Raw genomic sequence first — 22,736 nt, forward strand, 5'->3', positions numbered from 1 at the left:
TTCTAGGTGATGGAGGATTGTGGGGGAGAAAAATTTATTCTCCGCTGTCGATAGATGGGAGTAACAGCAGTCTGATATTGGAATCACATAGGGGACTGTATGAAGTTCCAACGATCGCATCTGCTTTCTCACCTCATAACATGTTAGGGACAGGGTCCATGACTGGAGCAGCAATGGTTGTTTAGGACCTAAGATGAATGGTGAGGTTGTATGTTCACAGCATAAACACAGAGGGAGACCATCATTTCCTTTTAATCCCTTGTATTGTGCTTTCCATGCTGCCTAGAAGTAATGATATGTAATGTCATCAGTATTGTACTTCCAAAAACTGCACCAGCTACTTAGCTTTGTGCACAATCATTATTAATGATTTATCTAGAAGTCTTTATATTGCATTTTGCAAAGTCATGTTAGATTTGGGTGCTTATAATATTTGAGCAGGGAGCACAGCCCTTTCAGTCAGTTTTATCTGCTTTCCTGATCATACTTGTAAACCAGGTGACTCATTTTTTTTATTTTCTTCTCTAAAAGAAACAATAATATATTTCTGTTTCCAAGGATAGAAAGAAATGACCAAGTAGTTTAATCCCCCAAATTAAATTGAAATGCTTTTCTTATTTTCATCTGTTTCTTCTTTCTTTAGTAAGAGCTGCAAAGGGGTCTGATTTTCATGGGGTCGTGCTCAGCATTTTTCTGAAAACCAGGCCTCTTTACAGTACTGTATCTCAAACTGGGTATCCAAAAATTGAGGTTCCCATAGTCACTGGACACTTATGGAAATGAGGGCTATATTTCCTGCCCTGGAGAGCATACAGTCTCTTGCATGTAGAAACGATAGAAAAAGTGAAGGCCAAAAACAGGAGGGAGGGTACGGGTTGAGGAAGAGCAATAGTTAGAGTAATACAGTCATGTGGGGAATAAGTTTAGGCTATTGCTCATTATAATAATTTCAGTTGAACAAAATTAATTATAATAAATACTCATCATATATCAACTTCCATTGATACAGTGGAGCAAGATTCCCAGGGGGAATATTCTAACAGTGGGAGCTCTCCTGCCTTTCTCTCCTCTCCTTACAAAGGAGGAAGGATGGTCAAGGTTCGGGATAGATAGTCAAGAGACTTGGAGTCTGTTCTGGCTCTGCCACAGAATCATTATATGACCTTGGCCAAGTCACTTAGGCCAATATTTTTAAGAGAAGCCTCTGATTTCAGGAGGCTCTGTTTTTGGGTGCAAAAGCTGAGCTATCTTGGCCTGGGCTTTCAGAACTGTTGATTGTTCACACCTCCGTTAGAAGTCATTGGGGGTTGTTGATGCTCAACATTGCTGAAAATCAAGGTATCCCAAGTTCAGCACCCAAACTCAGAAGCTGCTTGTCATAAATATAAAGGAAAGGGTAAACACCTTTAAATCCCTCCTGGCCAGAGGAAAAACCCTTTCACCCGTAAAGGGTTAAGAAGCTAAGGTAACCTCACTGGCACCTGACCAAAATGACCAATGAGGAGACAAGATACTTTCAAAAGCTGGAGGAGGGGAAACAAAGGCTTCTCTCCGTCTGTGTTGTCTTTTTCCAGGACCAGAGCAGGAATGTAGGTCAGAACTCCTGTAAAGGGTTAATAAGCAATCTAGTTAGTTATGCGTTAGATTCTGTTTTGTTTAAATGGCTGATAAAATAGGTTGTGCTGAATGGAATGTATATTCATGTTTTTGTGTCTTTTTGTAACTTAAGGTTTTGCCTAGAGGGATTCTCTCTGTTTTGAATCTGATTACCCTGTAAGGTATTTACCATCCTGATTTTACAGAGGTGATTCTTTTACTTTTTCTTTAATTAAAATTCTTCTTTTAAGAACCTGATTGCTTTTTCATTGTTCTTAAGATCCAAGGGTTTGGGTCTGTGTTCACCTATGCAAATTGGTGAGGATTTTTATCAAGCCTTCCCCAGGAAAGGGGGTGTAGGGCTTGGGGGGATATTTTGGGGGAAGATGTCTCCAAGTGGGCTCTTTCCCTGTTTTTTGTTAGACGCTTGGTGGTGGCAGCAATAAGGTCCAGGGACAAAAGGTAAAATAGTTTGTACCTTGGGGAAGTTTTGACCTAAGTTGGTAAAAATAAGCTTAGGGGGTTTTTCATGCAGGTCCCCACATCCATACATATCTGTATCTGTACCCCACATCTGTCCCCACATCTGTAAGAGTTCAGAGTGGGGAAGGAACCTTGACACTGCTTTTGAAAAATGTGGTCTTAACTTTCTGTGCCTCAGTATCGCAATGTGTAAAATGAAGGTGATAGTACTTCATACCTCCCAGGTGTGTTGTGATGCTAAATCATTTACTTTTCATCAATGTGTATGAGATCCTTGGGTGCAACATTCTATACATTTTATTTTATTAGTATTTTATTATAGTGGTTCTCAAACTAGGGCCACTGCTTGTTCAGGGAAAGCCTGGCGGGCCGGGCTGATTTGTTTACCTGCCGCGTTCGCAGGTTCGGCTGATCGCGGCTCCCACTGGCCGCGGTTTGTAACTCCAGGCCAATGGGGGCTGCAGGAAGGGCGGCCAGCACATCCCTCGGCCCGCGCCGCTTCCCACAGCCCCCATTGGCCTGGAGCGGCGAACCGTGGCCAGTCGGAGCCGCGGTTGGCCAAACGTGCGTACACGGCAGGTAAACAAACTGGCCCGGCCCACCAGGGGCTTTCCCTGAACAAGCGGCGGCCCTAGTTTGAGAACCACTGTTTTATTATATTAAATTAAATTTGATTAATCTTGTGTTTTCAAACATTTATAAAAGACTGACTCAGTGGTAATCGTCATTTTGTGAGGGTGGGGAAGAGGGTATGTAAGCTGTTTTTCCCCCCAAAATAAATGCAATAACATAAATACAGTAAATGTGTAACTGGGCAATAGTATCATGATCTGCTTGCCTTGGTCAACACAAGTCAGAGTCAAATAGTCCAGCCCTGGACATTTTGACAGTTGTCCACCTTGCCTTATATAATCTCACAGATCTAAGGCCTGGATGATGCAAGCCAACCTGGATGTATCATTTATCATACCAGACCTAAAAAAGAGCTCCGTGGAATGTGAAAGCTTGTCCCTTTCCCCAAGAGAAGTCAGTCCGATAAAATATATTACCTCACTCGCCTTGTCTACTCTGTATGTATCATCTCGACTTTCCCAGATTTGTTTTCATTTTGTAGGAGGCAAGGATGATTCTGTATCATCTCTCCTTACGACCTGAATTGCCTGTGATGCCTACAATAAATTGCCAACTGATAATGGCTAGGCAGGTGGCCAGCAGGGATTACTGATACCATTTTGTCTCTTGCTTATTTATATCCTTAAAAAGAATCAAACCTACAAATTATACACATAGCTAGTCTATGTTAGCCCTGGTGTATTTCTGTCACTGTCACCCAGTTCCTCCTCCCCTCTCTCCTTCCATTTTTGTTACAGCAGTTTATTGCATCTTGTTTTAAGCTAACTTGTCTTAAAATGATCTATATGTGTGGCCCCTGCTGCCTGTGCATTGAAATTGATGGGGGCCTGGCTGCATGTATTAAGCTGCAGAATTGATGCCCTTAGACTGTAAGGCCTATGAAGAAGGGGCTATCTCTTTCCTATGAGTTAGTATCGCACTAAGCGCAATTGTCTGGATCCTCTGGGTGCTATGGTAAAAATAATAATGATGTTTCAAGGCTTGCGTGAGCCTATTGAAAGTGTAGCTGAAATAAACTGTGCATGCTTGTGTAGAACTGAAAATATATCTTTCAAGCATATTTCAGTGTTGCCAACCTCAAAGATTCCAATATCCTGGAATGGAATATTTTTGGCTGAAAAATCACAAGGTTTTTAAAAAATAATAAAATTTGGTCTCTTTGCATTTCCCTTCTGGTTTATGAGCTTTTAAGATTAATGTTTATAAGCTTTTCTCCAAAACCAGAAGAGCCAGAAACTTTCTTTAAATAAATAAAAATTGAGATTTTCCTGTCTTTGTATGACTCCAAAGGCTGGAGCTTTAAGGAAAACACTGAATATTACAAAAAGAAAAGGAGTACTTGTGGCACCTTAGAGACTAACCAATTTATTTGAGCATAAGCTTTCGTGAGCTACAGCTCACTTCATCGGATGCATACTGTGGAAAGTGTAGAAGATCTTTTTATATACACACAAAGCATGAAAAAATACCTCCTCCCACCCCACTCTCCTGCTGGTAATAGCTTATCTAAAGTGATCACTCTACTTACAATGTGTATGATAATGAAGGTGGGCCATTTCCAGCACAAATGCAGGGTTTAACAAGAACGTCTGGGGGGGGGAAGGGTAGGAAAAAACAAGGGGAAATAGGTTACCTTGCATAATGACTTAGCCACTCCCAGTCTCTATTCAAGCCTAAGTTAATTGTATCAAATTTGCAAATGAATTCCAATTCAACAGTTTCTCACTGGAGTCTGGATTTGAAGTTTTTTTGTTGTAATATCACAACTTTCATGTCTGTAATCGCGTGACCAGAGAGATTGAAGTGTTCTCCGACTGGTTTATGAATGTTATAATTCTTGACATCTGATTTGTGTCCATTTATTCTTTTACGTAGAGACTGTCCAGTTTGACCAATGTACATGGCAGAGGGGCGTTGCTGGCACATGATGGCATATATCACATTGGTGGATGTGCAGGTGAACGAGCCTCTGATAGTGTGGCTGATGTTATTAGGCCCTGTGATGGTGTCCCTGAATAGATACGTGGGCACAGTTGGCAACGGGCTTTGTTGCAAGGATAGGTTCCTGGTTTAGCGGTTCTGTTGTGTGGTATGTGGTTGCTGGTGAGTATTTGCTTCAGGTTGGGGGGCTGTCTGTAGGCAAGGACTGTCATGTCTCCCAAGATTTGTGAGTGTGTTGGGTCATCCTTCAGGATAAGTTGTAGATCCTTAATAATGCGTTGGAGGGGTTTTAGTTGGGGGCTGAAGGTGACGGCTAGTGGCATTCTGTTATTTTCTTTGTTAGGCCTGTCCTGTAGTAGGAGACTTCTGGGAACTCTTCTGGCTCTATCAATCTGTTTCTTCACTTCCGCAGGTGGGTATTGTAGTTGTAAGAATGCTTGATAGAGCTCTTGTAGGTGTTTGTCTCTGTCTGACGGGTTGGAGCAAATGCGGTTGTATTGTAGAGCTTGGCTTTAGACGATGGATCGTGTGGTGTGGTCAGGGTGAAAGCTGGAGGCATGTAGGTAGGAATAGCGGTCAGTAGGTTTCCGGTATAGGGTGGTGGTTATGTGACCATCGTTTATTAGCACTGTAGTGTCCAGGAAGTGGATCTCTTGTGTGGACTGGACCAGGCTGAGGTTGATGGTGGGATGGAAATTGTTGAAATCATGGTGGAATTGAAATTGTTGAAATCATGGTGGAATTCCTCAAGGGCTTCTTTTCCATGGGTCCAGATGATGAAGATTTCATCAATATAGCGCAAGTAGAGTAGGGGCGTTAGGGGACGAGAGCTGAGGAAGCATTGTTCTAAGACAGCCATAAAAATGTTGGCATACTGTGGGACCATGCGGGTACCCATAGCAGTGCCACTGATCTGAAGGTATACATTGTCCCCAAATGTAAAATAGTTATGGGTAAGGACAAAGTCACAAAGTTCAGCCACCAGGTTTGCTGTGACATTATCGGGAATCGTGTTCTTGACGGCTTGTAGTCCATCTTTGTGTGGAACAAAGAAAATAACAGAATGCCACTAGCCGTCACCTTCAGCCCCCAACTAAAACCCCTCCAACGCATTATTAAGGATCTACAACTTATCCTGAAGGATGACCCAACACACTCACAAATCTTGGGAGACATGACAGTCCTTGCCTACAGACAGCCCCCCAACCTGAAGCAAATACTCACCAGCAACCACATACCACACAACAGAACCGCTAAACCAGGAACCTATCCTTGCAACAAAGCCCGTTGCCAACTGTGCCCACGTATCTATTCAGGGACACCATCACAGGGCCTAATAACATCAGCCACACTATCAGAGGCTCGTTCACCTGCACATCCACCAATGTGATATATGCCATCATGTGCCAGCAACGCCCCTCTGCCATGTACATTGGTCAAACTGGACAGTCTCTACGTAAAAGAATAAATGGACACAAATCAGATGTCAAGAATTATAACATTCATAAACCAGTCGGAGAACACTTCAATCTCTCTGGTCACGCGATTACAGACATGAAAGTTGTGATATTACAACAAAAAAACTTCAAATCCAGACTCCAGTGAGAAACTGTTGAATTGGAATTCATTTGCAAATTTGATACAATTAACTTAGGCTTGAATAGAGACTGGGAGTGGCTAAGTCATTATGCAAGGTAACCTATTTCCCCTTGTTTTTTCCTACCCTTCCCCCCCCAGACGTTCTAGTTAAACCCTGGATTTGTGCTGGAAATGGCCCACCTTCATTATCATATACATTGTAAGAAGAGTGAGTTTGTGGCGGGGGGGGCGGGGGCGGGGCGGCGGAGGATGAGAACCTGGATTTGTGCTGGAAATGGCCCAACTTGATCACTTTAGATAAGCTATTACCAGCAGGACAGTGGGGCGGGAGGAGGTATTGTTTCATGGTCTCTGTGTGTATATAACGTCTTCTGCAGTTTCCACGGTATGCATCTGATGAAGTGAGCTATAGCTCACGAAAGCTTATGCTCAAATAAATTGGTTAGTCTCTAAGGTGCCACAAGTACTCCTTTTCTTTTTGCGAATACAGACTAACACGGCAGTTACTCTGAAACTGAATATTGCAAGACTCATGATGAAATCACAATTATACTGTGGACATGTGTCTCAGGAATGGTAGCCAAATTATTACCTTTTTGCAGGAATACAATTTCTACTCTGGTACTAATCTGAAATACTGATTCTTAAGGATACTGCGCCAAATCAGGTGGTGACTTGTCCCGGTATTCCATGTCAGATGTAAATAGGCCAGAGAATGACTGAATATAGCAGTTGAATTTGCTGCTTTTTAGCATCAGTGGAAGTGCAAAACTAGTGTAACTTTCGTACTATGGTGTGGGCAGGGTGGTCTGACTGGAAAACTTGTCTGAGCAGAGGGTTCCCTCCTTAACATTGTTCATAGCTATATCTGCCTAGAAATCACACACTCAGGGTAAAGCAAGGGACTGTGTGTGAGGTGTATGGGGTGCAAGGCAGCTCTCCCTGGCTTGGCTAAACAGCACTCCCGCACAGGTCCCATCCCCCTCCTCCTGGGTTGGTGTGATAAGAGCTCCTCCTGTTGCAGTCAAGGTTAACCACTGACCATACACACAATCAAGAAAACAAAAACAGAGTTCAGGCAAATCAGCTGGGAGCTCTAGGTGCTATCAGAATATAAATAATAATCGTGGCTGATATACAGCACATCTTTTGTTTAATAAACAATAAGGTCCTACTTGAATTGCAGGATGATTGTCAGATCATTGCAGCTGAGTTGCGGACAAGACATGGAAAATCGCGGAAAAGTAATAATGGACCTTTATTAATTGCAGTAATTTGGAAAAGCTGGCGAAGACCTATTTGTTTTAGAAAAATTGCTGGAACAGTATAAATGCTCAAGTATTACGTTATGCCTGCAATTTTTTTTGATAACCAGACATTTTGCTGCAACTATATTACAGTCATTAATGCATGGGGCTGATAGCGAGAACCCTGCCATGCTTGGAGCTGACAGCCCAAGCCCCAGCCGCTATCAGCTCAGCTAAATGGGATTCTACTGTACTAATGGGGGAAAAAGTTTGTATTGCAAAACCTCAAAATGTATGCAAAACTTCAGACTGTGCACAGTAAGCTAATTAATATCAAAATTCCAGAGCAAGCCTAGTATTGTGGGATCTGCAATATCGCAAATTAAGTAGGGCCTTAATAAACAATATGTTTACATGTTGGCTTTAAAAAAAGAAAGAAAAGACAGAAGCATATTTTGTCCCTGGCCAGCCAAATTTGGGATCTAGATAAACAAGGAACTTTAAAAATATTTCCTTACCCATTTAAAGCCTGGCACTAGAGCTTGGACTCCACATTGTTGTTGTTTTTTTCACATTAAAAAAGTGACATTTAATCCTTGCATAGATGTGTTGAGTTTTAATTTATAATATGGAAGCAAAAGATGTGTCACAAGAATAAGAAAGCCTTAATACTATATGAAAAATTATTTTCAAAGGCTTTCCTTTTTGCTGTTTCTATTGTGTTCATGTCATCATAATAATGCAGTTAGTTCTTGTGGAGAATTTTTAGTGCCTTTAGTATTAATTAAATGTAATCCAACAAAATGAAGATGACACTGAAGACAAAACTATGGAAAATTTTGAATGCTTTACTTTTCAAACAAATTCATCATCATCCCATATTGTAGAAAAAACGTAACAAAAAGGGCTTGATCCAAAACTCATTGAAGTCCATGGAAAGACTCCCATTGATTTTGTTGGCCTTTGGCTCAAGCACTATTTAGAATGTATTAGGGCTTACTAAAAAAAACCCCAAAAAACTATTAGCTATGAGTACACAATGAGGATACAAGGGCCCAGATCCTAAATACCTTTGAGGATTTGGGCCCAGAAAGCCCAATGGAGAATATTAAAGGTAACACAAGCTTGGAGCCTCTGGAGGTATTTTGTACACTGTAATGTAAGCCCAGTGTTTGAATTTAGGCTCAAGCCTAGCCCACCTTCCATCTACACACAAGTCTCACTAACTCAGGGCTTGGACCCAGCATTCTAGGACCCTAGGGGGGTGGAGGGTCTGAGCCTGTGTCAAGCCAGGACTTAGGGCTTACATTGCAATGTGAGAATTTGGGCTGTTAGTGAAGCTTATGCAGTGTGGTGGGGTGTATTATAGGCCTTGCTCTGGCTCTTTGCTCAGGGTTGAGTTTCACCTTTAATTTGTCTTCATGCATTTTAGCTGATTCAAAAGTCATTTGAATGGTCTGGGCAACCTTTCTTCCTTTCTTTATCTCTCCTCCAAATACAGTAAGTGCCAAATATGAAATTGGAGATATTTGAGCAGCTGTGGAGTCAGCACCTTTTGGTCAGATGCTAAATTTAAATGAAGGAAACATCTTAAACATGATCTTGTGAAATGAGAACATCTGCTCCATGTTCTAAAAAAGTTGGATTATAAAATGCTGTCACAAAAATGACTTCTTTTTCAGCTAGCTACCATCAGACATATGAAGTCATTGCCCTACTTTCATTTGTAATTATAGAAGTGAGTTTATGATTCTAAATGTCAGAGGCTCTTTGGTATTTTGATCATGGCAGCTCACATCAGGCTAAGATTTGGTCAGAAACATACTAAATTGGATAGTCTGGGTATACTAGAGGTATAAATATTAGAGTATACATGGGCCTAATTATTCTAATTGTATGAATGTCTAGGTATCTAAATGAACTCTTGGACAGTGTATCAAATTCAAAGAAAGCAGAGATATTTTGTTAGAGGATCGCTTCCACCCAATCATCTTCACTTCCATTTATACTATAATCAGGAGAAGGAGAGAGAGAAATTGTCAAGTTTCGCTAAGGTTCCATTTGAAAATAGATAAGAGCCAAGGCATTTCAAGTTAAATATTGCCACTATGCCCTTAGCTCATGTCAGCAGGCCAGTTAATAAGTGTTATCTGTAAAATCATATCCTCTTCTCAAATCCTTATAAGAGCCATGCACAATAAGGTGATCTTAAAATGCAGGGGCATCTTAACTCAGGTTTTTATGGGATTAGATAAGAACTATGATGTCGTTAGAGCAGTTGGTTTATCTCCTGTACCTAAGTTCCCCTTGCAGTTTGTCTATCTTGTCTATGAAAAGCCCAGTCAGTACTATCTAGGCCAGGGGTGGCCAGCCTGAGCCTGAGAAGGAGCCAGAATTTACCAATGTACATTGCCAAAGAGCCACAGTAATACGTCACCAGCCCCCATCAGTTCCCCCCCGCCCAGGCTCCCAGTGCCTCCCACCCACCAGCAGCCCTGCCGATCAGTGCCTCCCTCTCCCTCCCCCACCTCCCAATCAGTGTTTCGTGGCATGCAGGAGGCTCGGGGGGAAAAGAGGCAAGGGCATGGCAAACTCAGGGGAGGGGATGGGAAGAGGTGGAGTGGGGGCAGGGCCTGTGGCAGAGCCAGGGGTTGATCAGTGAGCACCTCCCAGCACGTTGGAAAGTTGGCACCTGAAGCTCCAGCCCTGGAGTCGGTGACCTATACAAGGAATCGCATATTAACTTCTGAAGAGTCACATGTGGCTCCGGAGCCACAGGTTGGCCACCTCTGTTCTAGGCGTTAAGGACCTGATTTCCAGAGGTGTGGAGCACCCATAACTCCAGAGGTGGGGGGAGTATTTGCAGCTCCACTGATTTAAATGAAGATCTAGAGAAGGTTGCTAGAGAAGGTATTTTGTTGACTTCCTTCATAATACTGTTGAGAATCAATGGTGTGTGCTACTGCATCAGCAGTTCTCAACCTGGGGTCTGGGACCCCCTGAGGGGCTTCGAGCAGGTTTCAGGTGGTCCGCCAAAATAAACCAGAGAGGGGCCGGCGTTAGACTTGCTGGGGCCCAGGGCAGAAAGCCCCAGCCCCAGCCCCAGCCCCACCACCTGGGGCTGAATCTGAAGCCCGCGCAACTTCGCTTCACAGGGCCCTCTGTGGTATGTGGCCTTGGGCAATTGCCTTGCTTGCTATCCTTTCACGCTGGCCCTGGCTTTTAATCTACTGGATATGCAGAAGAACAGTGGTGATACAGGTGGGCCGTGGAATTTTTATAGCGTATTGGGGGAGGTAGGGAAGCTCAGAAAGAAAATCGTTGAGAACCCCTGCCCTACCTGGTTGCTGCATTTCACCCCAATATGAATGAAGTGATTGCTCTGTATATGTTTAATTTATACAGTAAGACATGTTATACATATAATGCCATTTTGACACATCTGGTCCTTCTTTGCTGGAGCAGCTCAGGAAGGGGGCAGCAGAGCCGTTTCAACTGCAACTCCAGCCCAAGTGGAGGATGGTTCATAGCAGCCTAGAGCAATGTGCTGCTTACTGCTCTTCCAAACAAAAGCCATCTGTGTGCCTGACAGCATTGGATGAGCTATCCAGCTCAGGGCTGGACACCCTCTCCAGAGAAGCCACTTGGAGCTGTGGTGTGAGGCTATTACTCTAGCAGGATGTTTGGAGGGATTCTGTTCTGCTGTTTGAGAGCAAATAAGAGGTTCACCACACCCATTTCTCCCCACAACCTTTACTCAAGAGCCCTGTATAGCGCACCAAGAGACAATTTCTGTTGGGTTATTTTAGTAGCTACAAGATTGATCCTTCAAGAATGGAAAGCTATACTGATTGATACCAGCTAAGGATCTGGCCCTTACAGTCCATAAACTGGTACAGGAGTTTGTTTTAGCTAGTAAATTTAAGTCCCAATGTTGCAAACTTAGCTCCTGATCCTGGTTCTGTCCAGAACCTCTGATTTCAGTGGGGCTGATGGGTGCAAGGATCCTCCTGTGCAGAATCAGCCACAGAATGGGGCCCTTCAAGAGTATCATCCCATTTTAGTCAACAGCCAAATGAATTTCAGGAAACATAGTCATGTTCTTTGGGAAATGAAGAGTATTTATTTGGATTGATGAGTGCTGTCTAACAATTCAGCATCTAACATTCACTCATCCTAGACTCTGAGTGTCCATTCAACAACTAAATTTACACTCTGTTAATTGTCGATTTAATATTTTTGTCTGCAGGTTTCATGTATTATGCTCTTATATGGTGGTGAGTATGTATGTATACCTAGCTGGATTATTCTGACATCTTGGAAATTAAACTAAATCAGAAAAAAAATGTGAAAGATGAGAGCAGAAGGTAAATGTTTTTTAAGGCTAATTTCTGTTTAAGGCACTAAGATGGGGTGGGCAAACTACGGCCCGGGGGCCGCATCCAGCCCTTCAGATGTTTTAATCCTGCCCTTGAACTCCTGCCAGGGAGCAGGGTCCAGGGTTTGCCTTGCTCCAGCACTCTAGTTGGAGAGCGGGGTCAGAGCTTGCCCTGCTCTGCACATGCTGTTGCACCGCGTGGCTCCTGGGAGTAGCGGCATGTCCCCCCTCTGGCTCCTACATGTAGCGGCAGTCAGAGGACTCCGTACGCTGCCCCCGCCTGAAACGCCGCCTCTGCAGCTCCCATGGGCTGGGAACTACGGCTGATGGGAGCCGCAGAGGTGGCGACTGTGGACAGGGCAGCACACAGAGCTGCCTGGATGCGCTTCCGCATAGGAGCCGGGGGGGGGGCAGCTGCTACCGGGAGCTGCTTGAGGTATGCACCACCTGGAGCCTGCACCCCTGACCCCATCCCATGTCCCTGCCCCAGCCCTGTTCCACTTTCCACCCTCTGAAACCCTCGGTCCCAGCCCGGAGCACCCTCAACCCCTCATCCCCAGCCTCACCCCAGAGCCCATACCCCCAGCCGGAGCCCTCATCCCCTGCTACACCCCAACCCCCAGTTTCGTGAACATTCATGGCCCACCATACAATTTCCATACCCAGATGTGGCCCTTGGGCCAAAAAGTTTGCCCACCCCTGCACTAAGATGACGTGGTTCATTTCAGGTACATATTGAGGCCTCTAAAGTGGCTTCATTTATTAACTTTACTTCATGCTAATTATAAATGAGAGACCAGTCATGGCAGACTTTAGCTTGGTTAAATTCTGTAGGAAGAATCCAAACGTCTCTAATGGGAGAAAGAAGAACCCATACAAAGCCTCTATTCCCTCTGCAATCGGTAGCAGAGAAGAAACATTCAAGTTAAATTATGTTCCTAATTCTCATGAATTAGGGAGTCTGGAATGTTTTTAAAGGGGTTGTTGATGCTGGGAGCTAGATTCAATCCTGGTGAAAGTGGACCTGCCTCCACTGAAGTCAATAGAATTGGGAATTTGACCCAGGGAATCTGGTAGCATTTGAGGTGAGGGACAGGGGAAAGTGGCTTGAGAAAGACAGATTGTGTGTACAGGGACTTCAAGGTTTGTTTACTCTTTCTGCAGTGGAACTCTGGATTACCACATGTTTTTGTTAGTTTCAAAAGTATCTGATGTCTTCCATAAAGGCCTGACAGTTGGGAGAATTCTGAATTGCTTGACAGCCATAATAAAATGAGTCCTGTAATAAAATGAGTCCAGCTGTTCTTGAGAGTTGCATGATATTATGCCGAAAATTACTATTTTGTAGATCTTATTCAGAATTTAAATATGACATTGTTTATTTTGCAGTATTAGTTAATTGAGTCTCTAGTAAAACACTTGTTAACACTGTATACAGTCATGGTAATGCTGCATTTGTTTGGAATCTCTTTAGGTTGTATTGGTGAGATGGAATGAACCATTCCAGAAACTGGCAACCTGTGATGCAGATGGAGGAATTTTTGTTTGGATTCAATATGAAGGCAGATGGTCTGTGGAGCTTGTGAATGATCGTGGGGCACAGGTTGGTATGAACATTTTCTCTTTAGTCAAGAACAGTCAAATCATAAGAGGTTCAAAATGAAAACGATGAAAATGCAAAGTGCAATCTTCCTTTTTTAAAAACATTTCTTTATTAAAATAACTAAACAGGGAGTGTCATAGAGATTCCTGCTACACTGAGCTCCTTGTGTTTTACAAACAGGATGATATTTGCTATGAGGCAGAAAGCCAGGACAAGATTCACACTCTACTTAAGATTTCAAAACAAGGCTTAAGTGAGACTTAAGTGGGACTTCAGTGGCCCACTGGTGAATTTCACTCAGAAGGAGCATGATAAAGGAATAGTCCTTTTTTATCCCATTGTATCTAGTTAACAATCTCAAGAAGTTTTTTTTAACTCTTGTTACTGGTTCTCAGTATATTGAGTTTTTCACTGGTGGGACAGTGTGAAATTGCTAAACCCTCAATCACCATCAGAAACTCTTCTAATTTCCATTTCCATGTGATAAAAATGCGTTCTTCTAAGCAAGTTTTATGACACCATATATTGATTCCATGTTAAACTTCTCCATAATAAACCATATATAAAATGGGTATAGTAATACTTATAATAACTGGGAGATTATTGCATGATTAATGTCTAATCTCTTATCTATGTATATGTTAAGGTGAGCGACTTTACATGGAGCCATGATGGGACACAAGCTCTCATCTCCTATAGGGATGGATTTGTGCTGGTTGGCTCAGTCAGTGGACAGAGACATTGGTCTTCAGAGATTAACTTGGAGAGTCAGATCACCTGTGGCATATGGACTCCTGATGATCAGCAGGTAATGGCATTTACAGTAAGGAAATTAATACCTATATTCATGTTTTATGAAATAACACATCTAAAATCAACATAAACAGGAGAATGAGTACATTGTAAGAACAGGTTTCAGAGTAGCAGCCGTGTTAATCTGTATTCGCAAAAAGAAAAGGAGTACTTGTGGCACCTTAGAGACTAACAAATTTATTTGAGCATAAGCTTTCATGAGCTACAGCTCACATCATCAGATACATTCAGTGGAAAATACAGTGGGGAGATTTATATACATAGAGAACATAAAACAGTGGGCGTTACCATACACACTGTAACGAGAGTGATCACTTAAGGTGAGCTATTACCAGCAGGAGCGTGGCGGGGGCGGAAGGGGGGAACCTTTTGTAGTGATACTCAAGGTGGGCCATTTCCAGCAGTTGACAAGAACGTCTGAGGAACGGTGGGGGGATAAACATGGGGAAATAGTTTTACTTTGTGTAATGACCCATCCACTTCCAGTCTCTATTCAAGCCTAAGTTAATTGTATCCAGTTTGCAAATTAATTCCAATTCAGCAGTCTCTCATTGGAGTCTGGAGTCTGTTTCTGAAGTTTTTTTGTTGAAGTATTGCCACTTTTAGGTCTGTAATTGAGTAACCAAAGAGATTGAAGTGTTCTCCAACTGGTTTTTGAATGTTATAATTCTTGACTTCTGATTTGTGTCCATTTATTCTTTTACGTAGAGACTGTCCAGTTTGACCAATGTACATGGCAGAGGGGCATTGCTGGCACATGGTGGCATATATCACATTGGTAGATGTGCAGGTGAACGAGCCTCTGATAGTGTGGCTGATGTGATTAGGCCCTATGATGGTGTCCCCTGAATAAATATGTGGACACAGTTGGCAACGGGCTTTGTTGCAAGGAGAGGTTCCTAGGTTAGTAGTTCTGTTGTGTGGTGTGTGGTTGTTGGTGAGTATTTGCTTCAGGGTAGGGGGCTGTCTGTAAGCAAGGACAGGCCTGTCTCTCAAGATCTGTGAGAGTGATGGGTTGTCCTTCAGGATAGGTTGTAGATCCTTGATGATGCATTGGAGAGGTTTTAGTTGAGGGCTGAAGGTGATGGCTAGTGGCGTTCTGTTGTTTTCTTTATTGGGCCTGTCCTGTAGTAGATGACTTCTGGGTACTCTTCTGGCTCTGTCAATCTGTTTCTTCACTTCAGCAGGTGGATACTGTAGTTGTAAGAATGCTTAATAGAGATCTTGTAGGTGTTTGTCTCTGAGGGGTTGGAGCAAATGCGGTTGTATCGTAGAGCTTGGCTGTAGACAATGGATTGTGTGGTGTGGTCTGGATGAAAGCTGGAGGCATGTAGGTAGGAATAGTGGTCAGTAGGTTTCCGGTATAGGGTGGTGGTTATGTGACCATCGCTTATTAGCACTGTAGTGTCCAGGAAGTGGATCTCTTGTGTGGACTGGTCCAGGTTGATGGTGGGATGGAAATTGTTGAAATCATGGTGGAATTGCTCAAGGGCTTCTTTTCCATGGGTCCAGATGATGAAGATGTCATCAGTGTAGCACAAGTAGAGTAGGGGCATTAGGGGATGAGAGCTGAGGAAGCGTTGTTCTAAGTCAGCCATAAAAATGTTGGCATACTGTGGGACCATGCGGGTACCCATAGCAGTGCCGCTGATTTGAAGGTATACATTGTCCCCAAATGTGAAATTGTTATGGATGAGGACAAAGTCACAAAGTTCAGCCACCGGGTTAGCCGTGACATTATCGGGGATAGTGTTCTTGACGGCTTGTAGTCCATCTTTGTGTGGAATGTTGGTGTAGAGGGCTTCTACATCCATAGTGGCCAGGATGGTGTTTTCAGGAAGATCACCGAAGGATTGTAGTTTCCTCAGGAAGTCAGTGGTGTCTCGAAGATAGCTGGGAGTGCTGGTAGCGTAGGGCCTGAGGAGGGAGTCTACATAGCCAGACAGTCCTGCTGTCAGGGTGCCAATGCCTGAGATGATGTGGCGTCCAGGATTTCCAGGTTTATGGATCTTGGGTAGCAGATAGAATACCCCTGGTAGGAGTTCCAGGGGTGTGTCTGTGCGGATTTGTTCTTGTGCTTTTTCAGGGAGTTTCTTGAGTAAATGGTGTAGTGTCTTTTGGTAACCCTCAGAACTGAGACTAACCAGAGCCCATCTAAATATTATGAAAATTTACCTGAAGAGGTAATTCTCATGCACTAGACAAAAGCATTGGACAATGTGAATTCTAAATTACTGTGTCATCCAGGGCCATTTTTCACTCCTGGTATACTGAAACATTTGGGGCCTCATTTCAAATTATGCATGCAAAAAGGGACCGTGCTGTTATACACCTAATGCATTTGTGCAATTATCTCAGTGATTCAAGTGAACTGGGGTAAGGCTTGTGCAAACAGGCAGTTACTTATACTGTCATTTGAACTTGCAGTTGCCCAGTTTGCACAAGCAATAAAAGTGACACTGTCTGTGAATTGTGCATTAGTTGTGCATTTCCATTTGCATCTTTGAACGAGTAAATGGACCTACCAAATTTTGAAAATAAAGCTGAGAGAAACGAGGACCTGAAGCAATCAATCTCCTTAAAAAATAAAATAAAAAGATTTCTTGAACCATGGAATACATCTTGCTGAGCTTTGAAAAAGTCAGATGTAAAATTCTCCATTATTGCTTTCCTAATTCAACATAATATGTTGGTCATGGTGTCAATTATAGTGGGCACTGCGGTAGCCCTTTGGTTTTCATTTGCAGTATATCCAATGGCTCATTCACTATTCAGCTCATGTCCTTACTTGAACAGTCTCTTCTTCCACAATGTTCATCCTCTTTATAATTAATATGTCTGTCATATGGCACTGAGAGAGAGGATGGGGACAGATTATCTTGTGGAAATAGAAGTTGCATTTTATCAGGATTGGATCATTTTATTTATGTGCTTTATAATTCCTTAAAAATTGTCAGATCCAGGCTCCAGGTACCTGTGACGTATATTTGGAATATAAATCCATACAAAACATAACAGTCCATGCAAAGCCCATTAGGGAATTGTTAATGGGATATAATAATAATAATAAAAATACAGGTGAGTCTCATCTTACGGGCATTTAACATGCGCTAATTTAGCTTTGCGCGGTTGGCAAAAACAAAACAAAACAAAAAGAAAAATAACAATTTAAATACTGTACCTGTAGTGCAGGCGATTCTGCCCGCCATTACACTCAATATAATTTTGACTATACGGGATTTTCGCTTCACGCGCTGACTGTGGAACGTAACGCCAGCATAAGATGAGACTAGCCTGTACTTTGTATTTCCACAGAGCTTGCTTATAATCATAGGACTGGAATCCCAAAGTATTTTGCAAAGAGTAATGAATTAATTATCGCAACACCACCCTAGTGAGGCAGATAGTTTTATATTCCCTTTTTGAAGCTGAGGAAACTGAGGAACAGAGATTAAATGATTTGCTTGAGGTCAGTGGAAACAAACAAGCAGCAGATCTACTAGCTCCAAGTCCTATGCTTTATTCCCTGACTAAACTATCCTCTCCATGGGGTCTTTCACCTCTGTTTCACTGGTTAAACTCTGGTCACTCATTAATTGCCAGCTAATTGAAATTAGCTCTCACATTTGTATGTTCCAGGGCACAAATGTTGATGGAGTGCCAAGACTAGCATGTACAAATGTGTTCGCTAATTCAGGTTAGTTAGAAATCAGTTAACTTGAGTTAAAAATCTTTACTGTAGGCAAATGCTTTGATAGTAACCAAAAATTGACACTATATGAGTGCTGTTGTGTAGTCTGACATTTTCCACTCAACCCTCATGTTTGCACATGACACTGTGCATATTTGTATGCATTATCCAGAGACAGTATGCAGATGAGGGTAGCTTTCAGTATATGCTTCAACATAGTACTCTGTCCACGTAAAGGGACTGGGATTACATGAGGTCCAAGGGAAAGCGACTGTGACCAGGTGATTACTAAGGACATGAACAGACTATGCACTTATGTGATAAGGACTTAGAGGGAATGGACTGTATTGTTGTTACACACATAGACATGTATGTACAGGACTGGATTCTGATCTCACACCAGTTTTATTCTTATGTAACCTCACTGAGTTCAGTAGAGTTATGCCTGATTAATACTCATGTGAGTGAGATGAGAATCAACCCCACAGTATATTCTATTCTATGGTAGCTTCAGGACTGTCTCTGTTACCTAGAGCAGCATCACTTGGTGATACAGCAAACGGCAAGTAAATGTCAAATTTTGAATGTACATTTTCCCTATTTTCTTGATTTTTTTCACACCTGATACTTATGAAAATTGATAATGAAGGCATCCCTGGAAGATATTCCACAAAATGATACTGTGACCTTTAAAACAGTGCACTGCAAAGGTTAAATTTCCATGATGGTTTATCTTTTAATTTTTCTACTTGTCCTCAATGAAATTTTAGTGTCGTCCCTCCTTTGCCCCCACCCCACCTCTCCACTTCCTTTCTTTTCTATGCTAGAACTGCAAAATATTTTTTGAAGTTTGTAACAGAGAAAGGAGGAAACCTGAATATTTGTTTGACACCAAAGGAAATGTGTTAGTTCCATGCTGTAGCCAACATATATAAACTCAGCGGTTCCATTTAATTTGTTGGGAGAGGAAATCTTCCCCAATACTCTTACAGATGGGAAGGTTCTACATTTTGAAATATTATGTTTGCCTGACTCCCCACCTAGTTTTCCTTTTAATCTCTTCTCCTTCCCTCTCATGCTCTCATACATGTCCGTCTCTCTTTCTCCAGTTTAGTCACACACTTCTCTCCCGCAATCAATTTGTCACCAACAGTCAATGATGACTTGTCCTATTCCCCTCCCACAGCAACCCACTTGTCCTATCCCCAACCCCTTACCAGTTTTTCCTCATTGGAAAGGATAGAGGAACTCTCTTCCCTCTCTGCCTGCAGCAGCCACTCAGAGCAGCTGAGTGCTACTGTCTTATCCATCTATTTTAGGGCTAGAAAATTAGATCAAACCACATATGTCACTCAGGGGATGTGAAAAATCCAGATCCTTGAGTGACTAAGGCTATATCTAGCACTTTTGTCAGTAAAACTTTTGTTGGTCAGGAGTGTGAAAAAAACATACACCCCGACCGACATAAGTTTCACGAACAGAAGTGCCAGTGTGGACAGCGCTTGGGAGATGCTTTCCTGCCGACACAGCTATCACCACTCCGTCGGGGGTGGTTTAATTATGTAGATGGAAGCACTCTCTCCCATCGGCATAGAGGGGCTTCACGGGAGACCTTTTCGCGGTGCAACTGCAGCGGTATACAGCTATGCGACTGTAAGGTCTCTACTGTAGACATAGCCATAGTTAAGCCGACCGAAGTCCCCATGACAGTGGTAGGTTGACGGAGGAATTCTCCCATCGACCTAGCTACCACCTCTTGGGGAGGTGGATTGCCTATGACGATGCAGAACCCCTCCCTTTGGCATAGGTCATGTCTACAGCTCCGCTGTAGCGCTTCAGGTGTAGACAAGCCCATAGGCTTTGATACAGCCAACAGTTGCTGTAATATTGTTTTAGGAGCAGCAGTGATCTGTATGCTCTGTATAACCTGTATGTTCAAAAGGTCTGTTACACTCCCTCCCCCCCTGCCCCTTTGTCTCCTCTCCCTCTTTGAATACCTGTGAAGTGGCTTTCCCCCTTCCCCTCCCTCCTGGAATGCTTGTGGGATGAATGGGCTGCTTGAACAGCTGGAAGATCAAGAAGAGTTCCCAGGTAGACAAGGTATCTGGGACTCTGATTAGGCAGCGCTCACACACCCAATGAATGGACACTGTCTGAGGTGGAGTGTGACCAGCTAGATGTGGCCAAGTCATCTCTAGTTGCAGGCCACGAGAAGCAGCCCTTAAAAGGGGAAGGGGCCATGTGCTCAGGAGTGCACTCACAAGCTTGTACCTCCCGTGAAGGCCCTTTGCCCAGACCGCCTGGCCAGTGGTTTGTCGCATGCCTCGGGAAAACTTACCTTCACTTACTTTGAAGAATCCTAACCTCTCCAGTGCTGTGCCTGTCCTGGGAGTGTGAGTATGCGAGTGTGAGTGTGACCCCCCCACACTTCTTTTGAGCTTAGCTATCAATGTAATAAACGTGCTGCTTTCTGCCAAACTCTTGTTGGTCATTAGTCCTCCCTAAGCTTGCCAGCTGGCCCAATTTTGGGTAACAAGTATCTGAGTGCCTTCTGCATAAAATCAATAGCAATAGCGAAGTCCCTAGTGAACTTCATGGAGTCTCTAACACTTCTTCCTTTTCGCGGTTGAAACACTGCCTGGGGTAAGGTTTTTGTTTGTTTGTTTTGTTATATTTTTATTAAGGTGGCAGAGGTTGGAAATAGAAGAGAATGTTCGTATTGTGTGTCACAGTACAATAGTTTTATCAAAAGTTTTGCAACATTTCCTAAACACAGTCAGACTGGATGTGTCTGATCTCCTTGGGAAAACTATTCTGTAGCCTATTCCCTCAGCCAAGAATGCTTTATTCCAGCTCTCAGGTATTCCGTCTGGGGCTTTGCTATATGCATCATCCCAAAAGAGCACAGCTGTTGCAGTGGGTCACAGATGGAAATTTGTTCTTTGATGTATCTGGGACTAGATCCATAAATTGCTTTCAAAATGATGACCAAAACCTTAAACTGGCATTGGAAGTTGACTGGGAACCAATGAAAGGACTTGAGCATGGGCCTGATGGGCTCACGGTGGCTTGACTTATGGAGAAAGTGGGCAGCTACATTCTGCAAGAGATGGAACCCATGCATTCTCTTCACATTTCAGCTTCAACTACAGTGAGTGACAGTAATCCAACCTGGAGATGACAAATGCTTGGATCACTGCAGCTGGGACCTCATCCGGGAGGAAACAATGAATTTTCTTAGCAAGCTGGAGGTGAAAGAGGGCATTTTTGGAAACTGCTGCTACCTGGTCATCCACATTTAACAAAGAGTCAAAGAGGACCCTGAGGTTTCACACCACTTTGATGAATGAAAGCTGTATGCCCTCACTGGAAGGTGGAGAGAGCGTCTTGGCCAGTTTCCAACCAGTATTATTTCAGTCGTGCTTGGGTTCAGCTTGAGCCAGCTGGTCTTCATCCAATAACTAATTTCCTGTAGGATTTCTAACATTATAGTAATGGTGGTGATTGCATCAGTTGAGAATGAGGTATATAGCTGAGTGTCGAAAGCATGGGCTGTTAGTCCCCTACCATGTCTCTGTCTCTCCCGGTGGTCTCATGTTGCTATTGAAGAGAAGTATGGATAATATGGATCTCTGAGGGCCTTTGGAGAGGCGGAGCTGTTACTTGTGTCTATTGCTATGAGGTGGTTACTTTTTAGTATCACAAGAGCCATCTCTGTGCTATGCCCAGGTCTGAACCCTTATTGTGAGGCATCCAGGAGGTTGACTGATGTCACATATTGTTGAAGCATGGTGGTTACTACTTTCTCAATTATTTTGCCCAGGAACAGGAGGTTGGAGATGGGATGATAGTTGGAAAGAGTTTCAGGTTCAGGCTTCCTAAAGATTGAGGAACTGTTGCATTTTTCAAGGCGTTTGATAGATGTGCTTCTCTGAAGGAGGCACTGACTATTTCCATTAATAGTGGGCATAGTTGTTCATCACTGGCTTTTGCCAGCCATGAGTAACATAGATTGGTTTTATATGTTGTGGCCCTAATATTTTTCAGGGCATCTTAAACTTTGTGATATGTGAGGAAGCCCAACTCAGTCAGGGGTGGTGGGGTCGATAATACAATCCGGTCAGGGGTATGTTAGCTCCGTATGTATTCAGTTGATCCTATCAATGAAGTGTGCTGACAGTTCTTTGCAGTGTTTGATGCTTGCATCTGGTGTCTGGGTGATGCAATCTTGGTAGGTTACCTGTTACACTATGCGAAATAGCTCTGCTGGCCGAGATTCTTCTGTATTGACTGTGGAGGAGTAGAAGGCTCATTTTGCTTCCTTTTCTCCATTGGCTAAGTCCTGTAAGGGTTGTTTGTGCTGCTGGTGGAATGATTCAGAATGTGTTTTGCGAAACTGGCAGTCTAACTTTCATCTGCTGTAGTTCATCTGTGAACCATGGTGATCTTCCCAGTTGGTGGGGGGAGAAGATCGTTTGGGGCCAAGGCATTGATGGTAGTGAATATCAGGTGACTGTACTAACTCATTGGAACCTTGGTCTTGTAATTGAATGGCTTGTTCTCCTTGCTCACGTTGAAAACCTTGTGAGTTCAGGAGCTTTGTTTTGCTCACTGCCCTGGTTAGAAGGAGCTTTGACCCCACATGGAATCATTCATCTGTAGGAACAGGACCATGCTTGTAACCTCTGAAATCAATGGGAGTTAGGTACCTGCATACCTTTGAGGAGCTAGGTGTTAGACTCCAACAGCCAG

The 22,736-nt window shown here is 43.2% G+C and overlaps 1 protein-coding gene across 4 annotated transcripts in view; it reads left to right on the top strand.

The window, feature by feature from the left end:
- TULP4 (TUB like protein 4) overlaps positions 1-22,736 on the top strand; it is a 279,854-nt gene that overhangs the window by 164,047 nt on the left and 93,071 nt on the right. For all 4 annotated transcript variants that reach the window (XR_013635570.1, XM_078852213.1, XM_073337795.2 and 1 more), the window contains 2 exons: positions 13,352-13,480; positions 14,127-14,288. Coding sequence is in view for 2 of the 4 variants with exons in the window: in XM_073337795.2 (XP_073193896.2) it covers positions 13,352-13,480; positions 14,127-14,288 (291 nt within the window). In the remaining 2 variants the exon portion in view is untranslated. The remainder of the gene's footprint in view (positions 1-13,351; positions 13,481-14,126; positions 14,289-22,736) is intronic.

The sequence above is a fragment of the Lepidochelys kempii genome, chromosome 3 (genome assembly GCF_965140285.1).
Source record: "Lepidochelys kempii isolate rLepKem1 chromosome 3, rLepKem1.hap1, whole genome shotgun sequence".
NCBI lineage: Eukaryota > Metazoa > Chordata > Testudines > Cheloniidae > Lepidochelys > Lepidochelys kempii.